The sequence below is a fragment of the Thrips palmi genome, unplaced genomic scaffold (genome assembly GCF_012932325.1).
Source record: "Thrips palmi isolate BJ-2018 unplaced genomic scaffold, TpBJ-2018v1 HiC_scaffold_2, whole genome shotgun sequence".
Lineage (NCBI taxonomy): Eukaryota > Metazoa > Arthropoda > Insecta > Thysanoptera > Thripidae > Thrips > Thrips palmi.
The window spans coordinates 6996607-7017993 of NW_023144629.1; the positions used below are offsets into that span (position 1 = coordinate 6996607).

At 40.3% G+C, this 21387-nt stretch overlaps 6 protein-coding genes across 9 annotated transcripts; 3 read left to right on the forward strand and 3 right to left on the reverse strand.

Annotated features, from left to right (window-relative positions):
* Positions 1–21: 21 nt before the first annotated feature.
* On the reverse strand, positions 22–4010 carry LOC117647634 (apoptosis-inducing factor 1, mitochondrial). Its single transcript, XM_034389500.1, has 14 exons — positions 3780–4010; positions 3224–3356; positions 2932–3127; positions 2771–2831; positions 2561–2694; positions 2321–2451; positions 2041–2216; positions 1771–1956; positions 1484–1686; positions 1245–1385; positions 1053–1164; positions 778–962; positions 518–694; positions 22–412 (listed from the first exon to the last, which is right to left on the reverse strand). Exons 1-14 carry the CDS (start codon positions 3862–3864, stop codon positions 341–343), a joined length of 1992 nt encoding a protein of 663 aa, XP_034245391.1. The 5' UTR covers positions 3865–4010; the 3' UTR covers positions 22–340.
* Positions 4011–4567: 557 nt separating this feature from the next.
* LOC117647639 (protein preli-like) lies at positions 4568–6875 on the forward strand. Its single transcript, XM_034389507.1, has 3 exons — positions 4568–4813; positions 5018–5231; positions 5324–6875. The coding sequence occupies exons 1-3, from the start codon at positions 4722–4724 to the stop codon at positions 5660–5662; spliced, it is 645 nt and encodes a 214-aa protein (XP_034245398.1). The 5' UTR covers positions 4568–4721; the 3' UTR covers positions 5663–6875.
* On the reverse strand, positions 6874–14608 carry LOC117647632 (poly [ADP-ribose] polymerase tankyrase). Of its 2 annotated transcripts, none has more exons than XM_034389497.1 (18): positions 14046–14443; positions 13310–13534; positions 12931–13234; positions 12594–12847; positions 12392–12513; positions 12106–12307; positions 11881–12033; positions 11664–11796; positions 11480–11578; positions 11221–11386; positions 10901–11120; positions 10138–10370; positions 9586–10043; positions 9343–9503; positions 9092–9255; positions 8819–9002; positions 8471–8736; positions 6874–8376 (listed from the first exon to the last, which is right to left on the reverse strand). In XM_034389497.1, exons 1-18 carry the CDS (start codon positions 14239–14241, stop codon positions 8302–8304), a joined length of 3615 nt encoding a protein of 1204 aa, XP_034245388.1. In that variant the 5' UTR covers positions 14242–14443; the 3' UTR covers positions 6874–8301. The 2 variants fall into 2 exon arrangements, with proteins under 2 accessions (XP_034245388.1, XP_034245389.1); XM_034389498.1 differs by lacking the exon at positions 14046–14443 and adding an exon at positions 14472–14608 and having other exon boundaries at positions 8237–8376.
* LOC117647636 (serine beta-lactamase-like protein LACTB, mitochondrial) lies at positions 14580–16419 on the forward strand. Its single transcript, XM_034389502.1, has 5 exons — positions 14580–14972; positions 15063–15253; positions 15333–15513; positions 15586–15751; positions 15827–16419. The coding sequence occupies exons 1-5, from the start codon at positions 14609–14611 to the stop codon at positions 16323–16325; spliced, it is 1401 nt and encodes a 466-aa protein (XP_034245393.1). The 5' UTR covers positions 14580–14608; the 3' UTR covers positions 16326–16419.
* Positions 16417–17843, reverse strand: LOC117647641 (40S ribosomal protein S27). 2 transcript variants are annotated; one of them, XM_034389510.1, is made up of 4 exons: positions 17715–17843; positions 16741–16849; positions 16553–16663; positions 16417–16474 (listed from the first exon to the last, which is right to left on the reverse strand). In XM_034389510.1, exons 1-4 carry the CDS (start codon positions 17718–17720, stop codon positions 16446–16448), a joined length of 255 nt encoding a protein of 84 aa, XP_034245401.1. In that variant the 5' UTR covers positions 17721–17843; the 3' UTR covers positions 16417–16445. The 2 variants fall into 2 exon arrangements, with proteins under 2 accessions (XP_034245401.1, XP_034245400.1); XM_034389509.1 differs by lacking the exon at positions 17715–17843 and adding an exon at positions 17534–17569.
* Positions 17844–18036: 193 nt separating this feature from the next.
* On the forward strand, positions 18037–21190 carry LOC117647637 (armadillo repeat-containing protein 6 homolog). Of its 2 annotated transcripts, none has more exons than XM_034389505.1 (10): positions 18037–18328; positions 18412–18637; positions 18919–19094; positions 19186–19301; positions 19421–19557; positions 19644–19845; positions 19946–20091; positions 20203–20322; positions 20404–20553; positions 20638–21190. In XM_034389505.1, the coding sequence occupies exons 2-10, from the start codon at positions 18521–18523 to the stop codon at positions 20848–20850; spliced, it is 1377 nt and encodes a 458-aa protein (XP_034245396.1). In that variant the 5' UTR covers positions 18037–18328; positions 18412–18520; the 3' UTR covers positions 20851–21190. The 2 variants fall into 2 exon arrangements, with proteins under 2 accessions (XP_034245396.1, XP_034245394.1); XM_034389503.1 differs by having other exon boundaries at positions 18038–18328; positions 18458–18637.
* The last annotated feature ends 197 nt before the right edge of the window (positions 21191–21387 follow it).

Consider the following 21387-nt stretch of genomic DNA (forward strand, 5'->3'; position numbering starts at 1 on the left):
AAAAAGATAAAAGTATCCATGAACAGTTACTGTAAACTTCATTCTAATGATACACAACATACAACAAACAACATGGCATCCCAGGGTCGGGCCTGACAATAGTTTCAGACAAAAAGGAGTACAAAGTATGCACCTGGGAATCACACACATACACATGATAACAAAAAAGTAATGAATGGAATAAAACTGAGTAAATGCCCCATTTGACAGTTGCTTCAAATGTATCACATGAAAAATAATCTGAGCTTAACTAAAAAAAATTTACAGGTAAATACAGGAGTCAACAAAGCCACAAACAGGCAATGTTCAGCCAATTCCACAAAAAAACAATTTTTATGCACTATTCATCAAAAATATGGAATAATTTTGCTACTTCATTCAAGTCGTCATATTTTTTATCATCTTTCAGAACCTGAAAAGTACAGAAAACAAAATTGAAGCACTTTTTGGATTGGACATGCGCAAAATATTGGAAATATGACAATGACCTCAGCAGAAAAAAAGCAAATCTCCTTACCTGTCTTGCCACTGTCATTCTACGGAACACATTCCAAAGCACAATGCCCACAACCATATTGTCTCTTAAGTAGAAAATTACACCTTTTCCATATTCATCTGGGGGTAATGTTTGATCTTTGCTTGCAGCAGGCTGATTTTGACTAGTAGATACACTGCTAGGCTTGTATTGACTATTCTGTTCCATCCAAAAAAGAAAACCAGAAAAAATATTAAAAAAAGCTTTGAAAAATAAAAAATTAACCAAGATACAACACTTACAGCTTCCACATTTGATCGAATATTGTCATTGGATTCAGCCACCACTGCTTTGGGACTGTCCTTATCAGAGCCCTTAGCAAATACTGCTACAGTAGGTAAAGAAGAGTCAACAATTCCAATGGCTTCAAAGCCAACATCAGGTCCCAGATCAGACCAGAACATGGATTGGTGTAAGTATGGTTTACCTAGACATTCAAATTAGAATTGTTTAAGTTAAAGAACATATGCTACACAACATGGTGACTTAAATGTTACTGGGAAAAAAGATCTAGTACCTGCTCCAACCATATTTTCACCAGCAAGTCTTCCGGATATGACAGCATGATCATGGTGTTCAACACGCCTTCGACCAAATTTGACATCATAGAAACAAGAACAGTCACCTGCCTGCAAGTCCAATGAAAAATCGAGATAAAGGATTTCCAATAAGTAATTGTTCAATCCCATGATAAAATTTCTCTACTTACAGCATACAGATTTGAGCGAGCTTCAAGCTCAGCATTGACAAGGTATCCTCCACAATGTGGTTCCACTTCTAGTCCTGAGTTTTCTGCTAAGTCCGTATTGGGATCCACTCCAACAGCAACAATTACTTTATTTGCTAATATCTAATTTTTATTTTTAAAATAATATAACAGTTAGTTCTGGAAATAATTTCAAATACTTCAAAAACTTCAAATACATAAGGTTAGGAAACAAAATGTACCTGTTTTCCATCACTTAGCATCAAGCTGACTGCTTTTCCCTCTAACTTCACATCCTGTACTTCACTGTTGGATATTACTTCAACTCCTTCATTGGCAACCTTGCCTGTGGTCCATAGACTTAAATATTCGGGTAGAATTTTGTGCATATTTCCTGGCTCCTTAAATATTTGGTAAACTTTTATGTTTGCATTCTCTACTTTAGCTGTCAAAAAAAAAAAATCTCTTGTAAGTAACTTAAAATGCACCAAAGATAAATTCTTACAAATTATTCTGCTTTTTCATTCACCTCTTCGGGCCAGGGCACAAGCCATTTCACTGCCAAGGAATCCTCCACCAATAATGGCGATAGATTCAGTTTCTTTGATGATATCATTCAGCTCAACATAATCAGGGATTCCTCGGAATGTGGAAACATGCTTTTGAATTGACGCAGGGGCTTTTGAAAACACATCCAATGTTTTAGGTTTCGCACCTGTTAAGAAAAGAAAGCATTCAATGCATTAAAAGTTGAACACTTACATTTCCATTAAGCTTAAATTGTTAAAAATAAAATTACCGGTGGCAAGTAGACACTTTTCATATTTTATTTCATGACCACCTTCGAGGTAGGCAATTTTTTTGTAAGGGTCTATCCTCTCTACCTTCCAGCCTCGAGCAACAGCAACTCCTCCATTGGGATTCTCATCTAATGCTTTGGGAGATATGTAAAAGTCTTCCGGTTCATAAAACAAGCTGAAACATGAGGATTTCAAAATTATTTTATTATTATTTTGGTTATCAAAACTAAAATTAAGGCAAAAGTGATCGACGGAGGAAATCAACAACACAAGGATTACCTTTTTTCTGAACCATTCCATTGCTGGAATGTTAGCGGATCTTTCTTCTCTGAATCAGGGACAAACCAAACTTCTTTGGAAAGTGGTGGACGCATGTAAGGCAGTAGGCTTTCATTACTAACTATGAGAACCTGGTGGAAAACATTTCCAAACCAATGAGTTTAGACCAAACAAAATCAGCAAGGTCATGCACAATAATTACTATGAGGAGGAATAGAGAATACTCCAACACTGGGTTACCTTGGCCTTAGCATCAAGGGACTTGATGGCCCGAAATGCAGAAAAACTTGCAGTACCTCCACCAATCAACAAATAAGGGACACTGCTTGGTATTTCACTGGCAGTAGCAGGAATTTTCACTGGAGCTATTTTAGCTGGAAATACATGAGAGTAATTGAAAAGTTTCTTTGCAGTTATGGAGTAAAAATATGGGGCTTAACTGGGACTCACCTGATTTTTTGGAAGTTTTGACTTCTTGCTTTGTCTTTTCTTCAGGTTGTAACTTCCAAACCTAAAAAAAAAAAAAAAAAAAAAAAAAAAAGTGTCAAGGGTGAACTTATGCAACACTATCCAAATCCAAATGAGTCAGTGATTAGTGATCATCAGCTTACTGCATAAAATGTGCCAGCTGTCAAGAGAAGTGCTGCTAGAATACGTTTGTTGTTCTTTCTGGCGCGAGCTGCAGCACTCTCTTCATAAGCACAATTCGGTTGTTCACTGACTGGATTTGGTCTGCTGCAGCTCTGAAGTTCAGGCTTCAATTTTGGTGGCTGGCACTCTTTGTAAGGCGTTGTGTTGCAGCTACCCCTACGAAAAAAAAAAAAAACAGAAAAAAAGGATACCTCATGGCCAATAATTTAATTTTGAAATGCCAAGGGATAACATTTAGTTTAAATGGCGTACTTGTTATCTACAGGAGGCTTGCAAGTGGCAGCTGATGGAGTGATTCTCGATGTTGGAGTCCCTGGACCCTCACTTCCATTTTTGGTTTTCTTCGCATAGCATCGACTAAATTTGGAAAGGGAATCTGTTCTGACTAAACAAAAAAGACAAACAAGAAAATGAAGACACCGTACAGACAGAACTTCTAGATGATGTAGAATAACAAAAATGAAGTAAATACAGAAGACAAGACAAGAGACTAGATGGCACGGGAAATGAACAAAACAAATAAGTTCGTTTTCAAGATTGCTACTGCCTTGCTGAGAAAATAATTTCAAAAGAGAAACCAAGACGACGATGATAATGATGAAACAGTCCGAAACATAACCTACTGATTGAGAGGTTAGATTCTAGCAGACAGCCTTTAAAGGTCGAAATTGAATGGAACTTGCAGTGAATGGTAATGAAACAAAACTTAATTGTCATGACATCATGTTCACAGGTTAATCAGAAGCGTGACTATATGAAAACAAAGGTTAATTTCGATTTACATTCTATTAGGAGCATTTCTTCTTACCTAGAATATGAGACGGTGGACCTAAATGACAGGCTTGACGGTGGAAGTTATTGAGAAGAGAAAGGATGCTCCTATGACGCAACATTCTTGTTTTCGCGATTCACTGTGAGAATATTGGAAAAAAATAGCACTGTTTACTAGAAGCCGAAATTAAGGTTTCCTTGGATCTCCAGAAACAATGTGAATGAAATGTGCGGACACACTCGTTTGTTGTGGTATGAAAAACTAGGTCGGCGCTCGACACGTAACGGCGCGCGACATTTGAATCCGAACCAAGCCGTCCCAGTACTTTTCTGTTGATGAAGCTCGATTACTAAAGTGGAATCTGTTTCGGCACGTTCTGGTTGAAAAGATTGGCAAAATATCCACGGTATACGACGAGTCATGAGAATAAATAAGGAATAATAATGAATAACACTTATAATATAATAATACTTGTTTTAACCATTCAAAATTCTTCACTGTTCGAAAAATTCCATTTTCCCCGTTCTTCAGCCCAAAAAGAAGCCATAAAAGATAAAATGCGGAAAAACAGAAGCGCGTTTAGCAGAAACCACTCCCGCAAAGTTTCAAAACAAACAAAGAAAACTCTTCTGCTAGCTTCTGACCAACACAACAACATCAGCTGTACGCTAAAATAATAAAATGACGACTGTCAAAAGTGAAATAGTTAGATATTTCATCTCAGAGGGAAGAAAGATCAAATTTTTTGTCATCGGGGACGGTGGCATTGAAATCATTACGTGATTAATGAACGCGTGACGTTACGTTCCTAGGGAAGGCAGGTGTCCAGCAGCAGCGCAGCAGTGGCAGCAGCAGCAGCTGTACAGACGGGACGGGACACGGGACGGCAGATGGCTGGGCCTAGAACTATCGGCTGATTCCGTTTAATTCATCCGGACTTACCTTCTCGCCCCACCTAGTTACCCCGCTCGTTTAACCATGGTCAAGTTCTATGAAAGTAGCACCGTTTTCCAGTATAACTGGCATCAAGTTGCCCAGGCATTTTGGCAGCGTTACCCTAACCCCCACAGGCAAGTTTCCGTCCAAATCAATTTTGTACCAAATTTCGAAGTTTGTATGAAACACTTCTATGTTAGAAATTATGAAAAAAAGGGACATCTGTTTTCAACTACGTGTCTTCGAATCCGTCTTTTATCCAAATTTTCTGTGAAGCTAATTAAATGATCAAAGGTCACATTTTAATCTTGTCCTGTACCTTTGTTTCTGGCTTTTAGTTCTCATGTTCTCAGTGAAGACACAGTCTTCCGAGAAGTGAGAGACAACAAGCTCTTCACGAAAAGACTTCTCACTAAAACCAACCGAGTTCCCAAATGGGGTGAACGGTTCATCAACAATCCCAAGGTTGGAATTATTGAAGAGTCAGTGGTCGACCCCAAAACTAGAACTCTTACAACTTATACACGAAATGTGGGCTACACGAAAGTCATGGTAAGTTCTGTGGTTATTTTTTTCTGAACTTAGCAGTCGAATAGTTCTTGGTATTTCTGTTCATTAACAAGATGTATTTTCAACTTTTACAGTCTGTTGTCGAGAAAGTGGTTTACCGAGAGAGTGATGACAATCCTAATTGCACCATTGCTGTACGTTCTGGATGGGTTGACTCCCAAGTGTTTGGCTTTAAACATGCTATTCAAGCATTTGGTGTTGAAAGGTTCAGAAAAAACTGCCAGCAGATGATTCTGGGATTTAACCATGTTCTAAGTCACTTGTACCCAAAACATGGGCAACATGAAACCAATGTTTCCTCTGAAAAGTCATCCGTGCAGGAAGCAAAGGATAAATTAAAAAGTGCTGCCAAGAGGGCTTCAGACCTCGTAATGCCAAAGGCAAATGTAATGGTTGCATCTTGTCAAGATTAAATTCCGGGCTGAATTCCATCTGGTTTGAACTTTGAAGTTAAGATTCCTTTCTATGAAGCAGATGTAAGAGTGATTCTTTACATAAGCTTACCTTTTATACCGTTTGATCTTCAAGTCTTACAAAATGTGATCTAAAATTCAACACAAATGTTGTGTTGACGCAATTGTTTCTAAGAGGTTCTGCAGTTTCAAAGAGAACAGAACAATTGCATGTACAGGGTATAAAATTGAGAGGAAAAGATGCCTTTTGTCCTGGGTTGTACTATACCACACTCATTCAAAAGTGGAATGTAAAAATGGTTACCATAATTTTGTATTGTTGCCATTATTTTGTCTCTCAGCTTCAAGTAACTCATATTCCTTGAAATAACTGTCAGTATTTTGGCGAATCTTGAGTTGGTGAAGCTTTGAAAGAAGATTTCTTTGTTTCTGTTTTTGTTAATATCTGTGATTCCTCTTTTCTTTTCTTGGAAGGTTTGATAGTTTGAGGTTTGAGTTCAGTTTAAATCATCTTTACCATCCATATTTTTTGTCTTTTTGGAGGGATGATTGATGTGTTTGGATGGGGTGATTTGACGAGTTTTACTGTTTCGGTAAATTGTGTGGGGCATTGATTGTATCTTTTGTTTTTCTTCGACATATTCCTTATTGTAGTTTGAAGATTTAGGTGTTTTACTACCTCTTTATGTCTTTGTCACTTGACATCTTTATTTTCATACATTTTTGTGTATTATGGGTTTCCTCCCAAATACTGTTGTACCCTTTCATTTCTTTCACTGGGCTCTAGATTGTTAAGGCTAAGAACAAGACATTAAATTTTCGTATCTTTTTTTTATTTGGTAAGACCTTTAGTGGTTCTTATCTTGTTTCCTAAAGCTTCCTGTAATTGTTGATTCAAGCCTCATATGTTTTTATCTCCCTTTCAATAGACTTTCAAATTTGTTGAAGAATTTTTACTATTACAAAGTTTTCACTTCAATCAGTAGCAGCTGTATTTTTACACTGCCACTAATGTGTGTATTGTAAAAGATGTATTGTAAGCTTGATTGTAAGTGTCAGGTGAAATGGGTGATCTTTGACGTGCACCATTGTGGCTTAGTCAGTATGTATGTAATGTAATTCGTACACTATTCAATAGTAGATGGATTTCATAGACAATCATTCCTGGACATGTGATTCACCAGGGAGTACAATAAATAGTGACTACAGTAAAGTTTTGTTTCTCTTTTGTATTTCGATCACAAATCCATTCAGGGCTCTGATGAAAGTCTTATCTTTAAAGACTCAAAACCAAATGTATACACACCCAGCTCTACAAATATGTCAGAGAGCTTTAAACAAGTAAAATTACACAGTTACCAAAAGCACATCAGCAAAAAATACCTTCACTATAAAATGAATCCATTGTGAAGGGAACGTAACCACAAGTGTGGTGACGTCATTGTGGTGAACATGTTACAAGAAGAGAGATGGAGGAAATAGGACTCGTCTAGCAAGAATCAATAAATCACAGACAAAAGTTGAATTAGAATATTACTATGTATGAGGAAAATGATGAGTAGCTGAAAAGCTACAAAATATCACACAAATAAAACATAATACCTTATATTTCTTTGAGAGGAAAAGTCTATGATAAAAGGTGAAGAACGCATGAGGCAATATATACAGGGTGAAAAGTAACAAAATGAGACAAATTCACCATACTGCTGAAACAGATGATTCAATACCATCAAAAATGGGGGGAAAAAACAAGAAGAAAACCAAATGTCTGCAGCACCAATGCCTTTGCCACAGTTCTAAAAATGCAAAAGAACTACAGGAGGAAAATATTCTTGAGTAATTAAAATGCTACAAAATGGTTCTCTTTTTGTTCCAGTTTGAACCGTTGCTACACAATTCCCCTTGACCCAAAAATACTATGTGAAAGACTACAAACAGTTAATGTCCAGTTAATTGAAATTACCACAAAAAGAAAGCATCATATCTTGTTACCTGAAATTAAAAGACAAAATGCTACAGAAAGAAATAAAAGTTAAAAAATGCTTTTAGTCTCATTTACAGCTTATGAATTCAGTTGATAGACTTGATTGAATATTGACAATTGTTATATACATATCACAACCAAATATAAAAGAAAATCATATCCATTTACATGCATATTTGTGGCCACACTACAAGAGGTATTCAACCAACATTCCTGCCCAACCACAGTGGTAACTCGATAAAATAAATTATCATATTTTACAAAATTACATGTACACTTCTAATTGTATTATGCCAACGACTAACATTCTTGTACCTCAGCTGAAGCACATCTCTTGTTTCACAACATAATTAGAGAAAACTGCTCCAAGAATAACTTGATGTTATGCAGGCTTACTCAAACATATGATAGATAATGCATTACTACAATTACCCACTTGGAAAAAGAAATTCCAGTCAAAAATTGTCTAAAAGCAGATATTGCAAAATGATTACAATTCATGTGAATCATGAGCACCAAACATTTCATCAACTGCCCTCCTAACAAGTCAGAAGAGGAGCATTGATTGATAGTCATGACAAAAGCTACTTTAGCCATCCTCCAACCCCTATTTACTGGTGACCCGAGGCAAACAGCATGCAAAGGAAAACAGTCTTCATCTGGCCTCTGTATCATCAGCAACAGACTCTGGTTTTAAAATTTGGTATGTTATGAGGTACTCCGGATAAGCCTAAAAACAACATAAAACAAGGCAAATAAATATGTGAAAACAATTAAAAAGGGACTACATACAGTTTTTGAAATTATTTAGGAAATATACTCACTTGTTCGCCACGGTAAATAACATACTCAGGGAAGTTGAGACCACCTGCACTAGGTCTACCGAGAACAGAGTGATGACCTGGAGGTGCATGAGCCATTTTCATGGCACTAAACTGCAAGAAGGATTTGCCTAAAGTGACACGGCAAAGGAGCAACTGCCTGTGGCAGATGTAGCAAGATCTATCCCTATGGGAAGGACAACCTGTGCCCCCACCAAATCCATAAACATATTGGTTACTCTTTGAGGAGTGTTCTGCAAAGTATATTCCTGAAAAACAAGAAGACAAGGTTAGAAGTATTTGATAAGAAACAAGCATTTGAAAAGGAAACATGATAAAATAAAAACGCACCGGCACCAAACATGCCACCAATGTATGCATGACGTTCATCAAAACCCTTTTGGACTATAGCATTCATAAAAGGTGAACCGTGAAAGAGCATTCTTTCATTTGCTTGGTTGCCATTTTCTTCACTAACTTCTTGCCGTCTGTGTGAATAGCGCTCCCAAAGTTTGCGATTCTGAACTTTTTGTATCTGAAAGTGAGACAAGGTTTTCAAAATTATTATTTGGAACTTACAAGAGTCTCAACATACGCATATGCTGAAACATTTTCTGAGCTCACCCTGATAATGTTGTATCGGGAAAATATTCCACCAGCATGGCCATTGTCTCGATGCTCCCGCACAGTGCTTTGCATTTCCTCATCCACAGCGATAAATTCTTTATCATCACTCAGCAAGTCAACTAATAATGTACCAGGAGGTAATGGAGCAAGATTTGTGTTTCCTAGGGAAAGAGCAATGCAGCATTGATAAGCAATCGAGCTCTTTTAAAATATTACATACAATTTCTCAGACAGTGTTGAGAACTCACCATTACTTGAATACAACTTTTCAATACCCTTAAGGAGTTTGTGTCGGTATCCATATGCACTGATACCAATTTGCTTCAAATCCTCATGACCCATCTCTCCAAGAATATCTAGTGTGATCTGCTCCCTCTCGAACAACTCAAGTAAATGCTCCAATCCCAGGCTGAAATCAAAGAGACGTCATGTAATTCTAGAAAAACAACACGACGGGAAACGGGTCCCAAACGGGCGCAGCGCGTCCGCACCTGGTAAGGAATCCAGGCACACTCGTGATGTTCGACGGGGCGGACTCGACGGCGTTGCCCTCGGCCTTCTGGCAGTCCGGCAGCGAGCAGCAGCCGTCGCCGTGGGGGGCCGGCATGGGGGAGGCGCGCCCGGTCCCGGTGCGCGCGTTGGCCACGGGGATGGACAAGGGCACCGGCGTCCCGGACGGCATCACCACCAACTCCGCGCTGCCGCCGCCGCTGGCGCCAGAGGCGTTGGGCGAGGGCGGGGAGGACGGCGTCGGCACCGGCGTCGCGGCGGCCGCCGCCACCGACTGCGTCCGGCCCGAACCGGAACCGGAACCGGGCGGTGAGGTGGCGATGCCCTGCTGGGAGGCCATGGCGTCCTGCAGCAGGCACTTGACGTCCTCTGCCGTGGCAAGGTCTGCCGGCGACTGCCCCTCCTGGTTCTTGAGGAACGGATCCGCGCCATGAGCGAGCTGGGAGTAGAGACGGGACAAACATGGATTAAAAGGAGCCCTACGTAAATGAAGACAACACAACAGGTAAACTAACGAAAAAAAAAAACCTCACCAGCAGAGCACAAAGCTGCGTCCTCCCTTTCTGGGCGGCTTCATGAAGAGGAGTGAAGCCCCACTTGTCAGTGGCATTGACCACAGTCGAATACTTGATGAGCAGGGCAGCAATGTCCAAGTGGCCGTATGAAGAAGCATTGTGCAGGGGGATCAAGCCACCCTTGTCCTGTGCATTAACATCAGCACCATGCTCCAGCAAAAACTCTGCCACTTCTAAATTGTTGTAGCCCGCTGTAAAGGAAAAAAAATATTCAGACAATTAACATTTGATTTCTAAAATCTTAAAGAAAACCAATTTTTGTTTTAAATGGATGAGGATCAGAAATCATTTAACTCTTCATGTATCCATGGAACAAGAAGTTAAACCTACACTAACCTACCCTACATAAATACACATACATACGCTTTCACATTCACACCAGGGCCTCTATTTGTTTTAATCATAGGTGTGTCACCTCAGATGCACTTCTTTTTCATCAGTGTGTCAGGGCCCTTAAATATTCACATTTACTCACACAATCACACAATTTTAATAGTCTACATAATTAATACGTCTACATAATTAATACCTTCAAAATTTGAACTTTTCAACCTCATAACCAAATAACCTAACAACCTTATTACCAAATTAACTATAAACCTTGTTATTACCAAATTACACACTTAATGTTCCTTGGACATTTCTGAAGAAAAATACCTGTGTGTGTCATCACTTCCTCTACTAATAAAAACTTATCTAAGCGTAAGAAATTTACACTTGCCTGCAAGATGTAAAGGTGTAGAATTACGACCCTGAACATCCCTACAGTTGATATTATCGGCAGTGACAAGACGTTGGACACGGGCCAAGTTGCCTTTCTTAGCAGCATCCAGTAATGCCGCATTGCCTCTCAAGAGGTCAGCAACATCCTGATCGCCTTCCCTCACAAGATCAAGCGGTGTCGCTCCATCACGATTCTTTTTTGTCACATCAGCTCCATGCTGCAAACAATAGCACTTGATGAGCACATTTACGAGCAAAGAATGAAATTGTAGTGACACAGTGGCTTTGCATGACAGACCAAATTCCTTGTATACTAACCTTGAGGAGCAGTCGAACGATTTCATATTTGCCTTTGGCAGCAGCTTCATGAAGCGGTGTAAATTTCCATAGATCTGCCACGTTAACACTTGCACCATGCTTGACCAGGAGTTCAGTCACTTCATAGTGTCCATAGGAACATGCGTTGTGCAAGGGTACCAGACCGCTGTAAAGTGCATAAGATTAGAAAAAGCCCACAAATTATGCATTGAAATAAAACTTTTTGCTTTGATTTATTAGTGAAAATTTTAATACCAACCCTTTGTCTTTAGCATGTACATCTGCACCTTGCGCAAGCAAATACTCAACTACAGTGACTCTGTTATACCCAGCAGCAAAATGAAGAGGGGTAGAATGCCTAAAAACAAAATAATCGTATAAGAGATGAGAAACAGAAGAGAATTTGTACTTGGATATCAAGTTTTGGACTTTAGGAAACTTACCGTCCATCTAGATCACGGCAGTTAACAATTTGAGGATAGGCTGTAAGGAGTCTTTGAACTTGTTCTGAATCTCCTGCCTTGGCGGCCTCTAGCATCTGACTTTCAACATCCACACAGCTAGCAACAGGTTCCGCTATAAAAGAAATAATCAAGAGATTATAACATGGATGAACGAAGAAAACTATGAAAGTTTGAGGAGAAGGTCATGTCTACTTACTTGGCTTTGTTGTCTGAAGAATTTTTGTGACATTATCAGTTGCCACTTGAGCTGCTGTGTAACCTTGGAGAGATACAATACCTGGATCAACATTGTAGGAAAGCAAAATACGACAAGCCTGGACATTGTCCTCATGGGCAGCACGGTGCAGAGCTGAAGAGCAAAAAGTTGAATTAACATGGTTCAAAGAATAAGATAGGATGCAGCTCAAGTTTAGGATTTTACCTGTTTGTCCTAAAGCATCGAGGGAGTTGACTTTCGCACCATGTCGCAGTAGAGCATCCATCACATCAAAATGAGAATTGTCAGCTGCTATATGCAGTGGTGTGAGGAAGTTCTTGTTCTTCTCGTTCAAATGGGCACCTTTACGCACCAGCATATCAATGATTTGCTTACGCTTTGGGGACGTGGAGCTAACAACAACATGCTACAAGGAAACAAGTGTGAAAAATTACTACAAAACAAGCAAAAAACATTCAGAAAAACACAAAATAATATTTAAGAGGCTTACAAGTGGAGTATCCCCATTATATGGGTGCTTAAAATTAACTAGCTCAGCTGTCAAATATTTCTTTACTCTTGCCGGATCGGCTTGCCTTGCAGCTTCCAGTAGACAGTGTCCTTTGAATTCATCTGAGGCAAACATAAATTCAGCACCATAACTTTAACTGTGACAAATTAGGAGCAAAAATAAACGAGCGTGAGCAGCTTACAGGCTAAGCGGTCCTGTAGTTCTCGAGTTGGAGCCACATCAAGTGCTGACTTGGAGTGACAGTTTAGAAGAGTAGGATCTGCTCCATGGCTTAACAGCAATGAGCAAACTTCCGCTCGGGACTTTGATGCAGCTTCATGCAAAGGAGTAAATTGCCACAAGTCCATTGCATTTACTAAGGCACCATGCTTCAGCAGCATCTCTGTCACTTCAAAATGCCCATAAGAACAAGCATTGTGAAGAGGCACCAGACCACTAGAGAAAAAGGAAATTCTACAATTAGACTGGTCAAAGCAGTGACCAAATACATGTGGGATGAATTATCCTCAGGATGTTACCCTTTGTCTTTGGCATGGACATCTGCTCCTCGTTGTAAGAGAAGTTGAACTACTCTGCTTCTATTGTATCCAGCTGCTAGATGAAGTGGTGTAGATCTTCGTCCATCACTTGCATGACAGTTAACATTTAGAGGATTTAGAAGACCAAGCAGTCTATCTTCAGCACCTGATCTAGCAGCTTCTAGCAGCTCTTCCTTGCGGTAGTCTCCAGTCAATACTGGCCGCGTTGCAGCATCTGCCAACTCCACGGCGGTTTTCCCTTCCGTATTTCGTATACTGGCATCTGCTCCATGTTGAAGTAAAGCTGGCAAAAGATAAGTCAATAAATTACATGCTTTGAGAGAGTCAAGGAATGAAAAGAAGAATTTATTGAACCTACCAATGCACACATCCACTTTGCCTTTGATAGCTGCTTCGTGAAGAGGAGTATAATTCCAATTATCTCTAGTATTTGGATTGGCTCCTGCTTCTAATAATAATCTGACGACATCAGCATGCCCAAAGGAACAGGCGTTGTGTAGTGGGTGCAGACCACCGTCATCTCGAGCTTGAATCGATGCACCAGAAGCTAGCAACAGCTCAACAACATCTCTTCGACCATAACCTGTAATAAAAATAAAATGTGAAAAAGAGGGAAACCATACAATAATTATTATGGGAGAAAATTTTTTTTTTCTCGATTTGTTTTAGGAGAGGCTTTGTAAATTAATTTTAGCATCGTCTATCACATACGCAGACAGGCACAAAGGAAAACACAGCCTTAATTTCAGGGAGATGTCAGAAGATTTCTGTCGGCGCATCCAGGTCTACAGGTAAGTGCTGGGCTAAGGTGGAAGTTGATCACATAACTACTCACAGAATGAATGAATTGGGTAATTGGGCTAATTAGAGTATTAGAAATAGGGTTGCAGGAGAGGGGAGGAGGGGGTTGGCTGAAGCTTACATGAACCCACCTCACTGAGCTACACTACTCCTTAAACGAATGAGAAATGAACCATAGGGGAGAGAGCTTAAAGATATTCGTCTAGTCATGGGCCAAGTTAAGAAATCTTGATGGAGGAAGGCGTTAACTTGCGATACGCAACAAAAATACGATGGACGCTAACGATACCCACCAGCTGCGAAATGCAGTGGGGTGGATTTCCGCCCCGCAGTGTCTCGGGCGTTCACCGTTTGCGGAGACACCAACTTTTTCACTTTCACAATATCCCCCGTTTTACAAGCTTCGAAAAGTTCTCGCAAAGGGTCCGAAGAACACGGCAAAGATTCAGAAGCAGCCGAGAGAACAGGTCTCTTGCTCGCCATTTTCATCCATTTTCATCACAACAGAAACAGAACAGATGAATCTTCATCACGGCCACACAGACTCTTCCACAACCGTTGTTCGGTTTCGGAAATCGTACGGTGTGATAGTGAACGAAACAAAGAGCTCGGCAGCGTTCATCAATTCCATTTTAAAACACACAAACACAACCAAGTGACGCATGGTCGAGGAAAAGTCGTGTTTATGTTTGGTGGACAAGCCACTTGGAGACACTTACAAGCTCGGTCGATCTGGCAACAGCGCATCGCACAAAGGTACATGTAAACACAGCCCGCAAGGAAGGAACCGTTTTCGTGGATTTCTTCCGAAATTCCTCAACCATCTGCGAGAAACTTAGTGTGTGCCGAGGAAATCATGTCCAGATTCGGGCATCACTGGCGGACAGTCTCGGGGGTGGTCGGTGGCTTCACAGCAGGAGCAGCTGTCTCCGTCTTTCTGCTGCGGCACTTTGACAAGCCCGTCCCCGTCACTGCAGCTGCTACTGCAGCAGCAACCCCCGCGGATCAGCTGTTGAGGACGCAGACGCGCGCCCCCGCCTCCACCGCCCCTGCCAGTGCCAGGGAAGGGGATGTTCCGCCCTCTGTGGTTCCCTCTGCCTCGCGCTACGAAGCGGCCGTCCGCACCTGCAGGGAGCTGGTTCGACAGACCAAAGAAGAGATGGGAATCCCTGGTGTATGTGTGGCAGTGAATGTCAATGGCAAGACAGTGTGGACTGAAGGTAAGCCCCTGGGATTCCCTTTTCGCATCTTTTTGTTAGAGGGAAGTCCAGTCGAGCTGTAACCAGGTTGCTTTCCTTGTTTCCTTGCAGGGTTTGGGTATGCAGATGTGGAGAATGCAGTGCCCTGTACTCCAAATACAGTGATGCGAATTGCAAGTATTAGCAAATCCATTACAATGGCAGCGTTGGCCAGATTATGGGAAAGAGGCTTAGTTGATTTAGACCAACCAGTCCAACATTACGTGCCCAACTTCCCCCAAAAGTCATTTGATGGAGAGCCTGTAAGTGATTGACGATTTTTACTAGCCTAAGTCAACTTTCTTTCAGTTATCCCTCAAACAACTATTCTAATTTTGACAGGTTGAAATCACCACAAGAATGCTTGTCAGCCACTTATCCGGAATCAGGCACTGGAAAGGTGGCGAGTCAACAGATCCTCCAGACAGCTCTGTAGTGCCGGAATTTTATATGAATACCAAGTTCAAGTCTGTTGAAGATGCGCTGAGCGTTTTTCAAGATGATGATCTTATACACAAACCAGGTTTGTTTCACTATGTCGGCACTAACAAATTTCACTAATAAACATAATGAAACTACTTCATCTCTCATTCAGGAACCACCTACTTGTACTCATCTCCTGCATGGACACTCATCAGTGCAGTAATGGAGAAGGCTGCTGGAACGCCATATCGTGATTTAATGTTGGACTTATTTAATCAGCTAGGACTAAGAAATACTCGTCTCGACTTAAATGATGTCCTCACCCCTAATAGATCACGGTAAGACTTGTTGACTTCAAAGGAATGCACCCCAATAATGGCGATTGTTGACAATAATTCCAAATTTGCCAATAGGTATTATGTTAGAAACAAGCATGGAAGACTCATTAACTCGCCAAGTGTTGACAACTCATGCAAGTGGGCAGGTGGTGGACTCCAGTCGACCGTTGGAGATCTAGTCAAGTTTGGTGATGCGATGTTATACTGCTATCAAGGAGGGCCTTCAGGTTATCTCAAGAAAGACACTATCGATGCCTTGTGGACTGTGACACCACACACGATCAAAGCTCCAAAGAGTCTGGCACCCACCAGTGGGTATGGAATGGGGTGGGTTGTGACACCAGAGCTGACGCACTTTGGAGGTGTAGAGCCACAAACATTGTCTGTCAATCACACAGGTGGAGCTGTTGGCGCTAGTAGTATCCTCTTCATTGATCCACAGCCAACAAATGATCAAATCGCACCTTCTGGCATTACTGTAGCAATTATTGTGAATATGCAGTCAGTTGGGCTAACGCGGTTGGCTAGAGAAATTTCAAAATGTTTTTTAAATTCTAAGCAGCACCTACTGTGAGATACTAATATTTGGTTTGAATAAGACTAAATAACTTATTCTGTTATAGATCAGTAAAATAATTGGGTTCAATAAAAAATTAAAGAAAGACAAAGTAAACAATTTTTTTTTATTAATTACTTAGTGCTGCTTACGCCTGAAGGAACATCCTGTAAAGAAAGATGATGATTAGCCAACTGGAAACAAGCATATAAATACTACAAAAATTAAAAGGGGAATATGGTTACCTTCCGTGAGCCTTGCTCGTCCTCCAGTGGGCTGGCACAGAATTGTGGAGCAACCGGCACATACAACAACGGATTGGGCATGGCTGAACACTGTAGTGATTTTGTAGCAGCCTGGAAGACACAAATGCCATGAATGAATGGTGTTTAAAAAAATAACTCCAAGTTGACAATTATGGAGTGCAACTTACCAGGGCACTTCACGTCCATAAAGTATGAGTTGGGGTGCTGGACCAGGCGCTTAAGTTTGTGGCGCCTCTTCTCCTCAGCTGGAGTGGGGTGCAGCAGATCGCGTGCGAGCTGTGAAATAAATTCAACAATGTCAACACCACTAACAGTATTTTGAGGGAGACAGTCGCCAAATGTAAATCTAGAATTTCAATGTTCACGAAGATAACCCAACAAAATGAAATTCAACTGAGTGAACCATAGGAGGGGTCTGTCCAGATCAAAGAAAGCAGTGAGACCATTGCAACAATTGTGCAAGGTGCAATGGACGCAATCGGAATGTACGTGACTTAAGGAATACGTTCGGACGAAACGTATGTAAGGGGAACTCAAGGATTACAAAACTAACAGATAACTATCAGTTCAATACAAAAAACACACATTATTTGGCGATGCGACAGTCAGATCAAGGCCGACATAACCTATAACAGTGGTACGCCAGTTGGTCTTGTCAAAGACTGCACGGAAGTACACCAAGGTGACGCTACATTGCATCAAGCAAACAGAGATTTGGGATAAATACATAAACAGGAGAAGATGGCGCGGATATGAAGGTAATTCTGCAAAACCGATCGCGGGCGGTAGGGCAACCCAACCTAAAGCTGGAAGGGCAATAGGCAGAAGGATACCCATTTACATACCGTAGGATGAGCGAAAAATTTGGGAGTTTCGAAACTAGCAAAATGACACCGCGCGAGTACCAAAAACGAGTGCATAAAGGGATGTTTGAAATGGTCACATGGCGAAGTTACCGACCAACGTGGAACATGTTGACATGCATCTCCACAATACGATCAGTGAAACAAGACCTCACAAAGAGTCGCGGGACGTCGGTAAACGTGCGCAAGAAAAAGACGGACACTACGAGCCGGAATGTGGAAACGCAGACAGCGTTTAACTTGAAGAAATCACACAATTACGAAGCCGCAATACTCACAGGCATGGTGCTTAGGACTTCGACAATGCCGGAAAGAAAATAATCAGAGAAGGGGTCCACAAGAAGCGGATGTGAGGCCTTGCTCTTCTTCTCAAGCGGATTCCGGTCAGGGTGGTGTCGTTTACAAAGTGAAAAAGACAAATGACGAACATTTTGAAAAAAGATTCCCGGAATGAGTCTAGACGCAACATGTATTTAAAATTAATATGTTATCTAAAATTCAGGACTGGTTTTGTTTACCGTTTCAAAATAAATAAACGAGCAATCGTTGATTTTATTCCGGAACATGTTGTTTTGTTGGGTTGGTTGTGCTTTAAACCATACCGCGTTTATTTAAAAGTACAACTTAAACTTAAACTTTTAATCAGGCTATCGTAAACGTTCTCTTTCTTTAATAAGAAAAACCAAAATTGGTATATCTCTCTGTGAATGTGGATAATCATTCGAAACTTGAAACTTGAATTTTCCACTTACTTTATGAATAAGCATCAAGTAAACCGAACTGAAGGTGGAACTTGACAGCAGAAAGCAGACAACAAGCAGAAGCTCCAAGCTCCTTGAAGCAACACCCGCACGTACAGAATCGTGACATTAAGCTGTGTTAAAGAAAACGAGTAGGTTTTCACGAAACAAATTAAAGGACGATATGAACTATCGCCTATTTTGTCGAAATAATTGTGAATTGCATGTGCTGTAGGTTTATCTGCTGCAGTTGAGTGAACTCCACCGTCTCTCTGTCACAGTCACAGCCAGCCCAGCCCTTGGCAACCGGCTTGATTCACCGGCACCGCTGAGGCGACACAACCATGGCTCTTGTAGTTTCCCAGGAAACATTCGATCAAGTGGTTCGCGAAAATGTCGAGGATCTGGACATGGACTTAGAGGAGGCTGCCGAGGATGCTATACAACAGTTTAAAGCACAGGTTAGAAGGCAACAACCTGACAGCGGGCCAAACACCTGGTTTTGACAACCAATCATTTTCATTTATTTACCCTTTTCATCACATGTCTTTTAATCAGTTTACTCAGAAAAATCTAAAAAAAAATTTGAATTTGGCAGTCTGGCTGTTTTAGTGTCTTTTCTGAAGTTCATTCACCATTCTTTACTTAAGACGTTACTGCAATGTTCGCCAATCAATATAATTGTGGTTTACTGTATATAGTTGACTTCATAGATTATTTTTTATTTCCTGTGTCTTTCTAGGGTGTTGATCTTGGAAATATCATCACGGATCCAAATATGAAAAAAGAGTCAGAATCAGAATTATCAAGCTGTATCGCTCATTTGTCTGGTTTCAAATACAACGATTCTAATGATTCTGATCTTGATAGAGACCTACAGACCATAAGGAAGTGGTGTGACAAAGGCATTCAGTACAGGTTTGTAATAACAAAGAAGTTCACTCTCATGGTCTCTTCATTATTTGTAATTTAAAATGTGCAAATTAATCTAGTTTGAAATTCTTTGTAGGATTCTTGCTGGCAAGTTTAAAGCTTACAATGCATTAATAAATGTTCTAAGCCAATCTCTAGACAGGGGAAAAATTCTTACAAGTATTCTCAAGACTCTCACATCACTTTTGACTGGTAAGTTCCTGCTCCTGAGTCTAGACAAGATGATGCAGTGCTGGTTCACCTTATTACTTCCTATTTTTTTAAAATTTCAAGCTATTTTAGTTCCAAACTACACGCACAATTTATTCCAGGATACCCCGATTTGTTTGATGATGATGGTGCTGATGCCTTATTGTCAGTATTATCCACATCAAAAGAAGCTGAGATCGTTGTTGCCTGTTTGAAGGTAGCACAAGCATGCTGCCTCAAGCATGAAAAAAATAGACAGGTGATTAAAAAAAAAATCAAACCACCAAGTCATTTGTGTGCTCCTCTTATGCTTATTTTGCAGTGTGCTCTCCCTTTTGTTTACAGAAATTTGCAAACAGAGAAATCCACACCTTAATTACTTCCCTGTTGGAGCTGTCTAATGATTCTGCTATTCTTATTGAGACTTGTGAACTCATCAAACTTCTCACTCTGGATGATGACATACGTGAGCAAATTAGCAGAGCTCATGAACATGCCCGTTTGATAGCAATCAATAATCTCTGCATTTTGTGTGATTTGCTTGGGAGTAAGCTTTCCTTGAAAAATTCAATGTTTGAATCTTTAAATCAATTATACACATTGCTTAATATCTCTGAAACAGTAGTAACTTGTTTTGTCTTCAACAGAAAACAGGAATGACATGGCCACGGCACCTCACATACTTGCAGCTTTGTCAGCTATTGTAGTTCGTAATGAATTTTGTGAGAAAGTGGACCAGGCTGGTGGTATAATTCATATTCTGGACATATTAGCTGCCCATCCAGATACTGAGGTCTGCAGAAGCAAAATTTCAGAAAATTCTTTTAGTGCTTCAATGAAACAATTGGTTTGTTTACCTTTATCCATGTTTTAATCAAGGTTTTGATCATTCATTTTTGAACAGAGAGTCAATCTGCAGTGCCTTAAAATGATCAAAGTCTTGGCAGGGAATGATGATGTAAAGTTGCATCTCATGCAGAGTGGTGCATCCCCATTACTGCTGGCAGCTATGTCTCGTCACAAGGTTATTTATCCTGGTTAATTTCCAGTTTAAAAAACTACGTATTGGTGTTGTCTAACTTTATTTCTCATCTCCAACCTCTAGGGAAGCAGTGTTGTATCATCTGCTGGCTGCAGTTGCATTGCTGCACTGGCTCTGAGATCTCCTGACAATGCCCAAGTTCTTGTTGACAATGGAGCAGCTGATGCTCTTGTTGATGCTTTGAAAATCCACAGCAAAAATGGCAATGTCCAGGTAGATGCTGAGTGTTGTACCATGTCCTAAGTCAGTGTCTTGTCTACACGAGAGCCGATTTTAATGTTGTGTCATTCCTTTCAGAGAGCGGCCTGCTTAGCCATACGTAACTTGGTTTCCAGAAACAAAGGACTCTGCGCAACCTTCCTGTCTTTGGGTGTTGAAGATCTTTTAAACTCTGTTGACAAAGCTACATGTTGGGATGAGGCTAAAGCAGCACTGCGAGATTTGGGATGTAATGTTAAGCTTGAGGAACCTTTCAAAGGCAAGGGAGTCAAATTATCACAAGGAGATTAATTGCACATGTGAAATGAAGAAAGTGGTGTCGGCATCACATATAACAACCATTAAAATTTGCATTGAGTTTGAGGAGAAGGGTTCAATGATGAAACTACCATAATTTGCTTTTCATTTTTTTAAAACTTTTTTCTTTTTATTTTATAGTACTTAATTTACAAAACGTTTTCCCTTTTATTAACAATGAATGCATTTTTGTTGGTTTTATTTTTTATATATTTTTTTTTTACAAGTAAAATATTTACCCCACTTATAAAGACAAAATGAACACTTCCCATTCCACCCCAGCATTAAGATTTTAAAATGGGTGTCGGAGACAAAACAGCAGGGGAAATAGGTTCATCTTATCAGTTCTACTTTCCTAAACTATGACTAATTAGTACACATTCAGAACAAACACCATTATGTTTCAATATGCACATCAACGGCATTAGTTCTAGGAAAAATCTCTTGAATAATTCAAACTGCCAATGTAAATTGATTCTAGTGACTAATTGGTCAAGAAAATATATCATGCTTACAAGGTCATACACACTT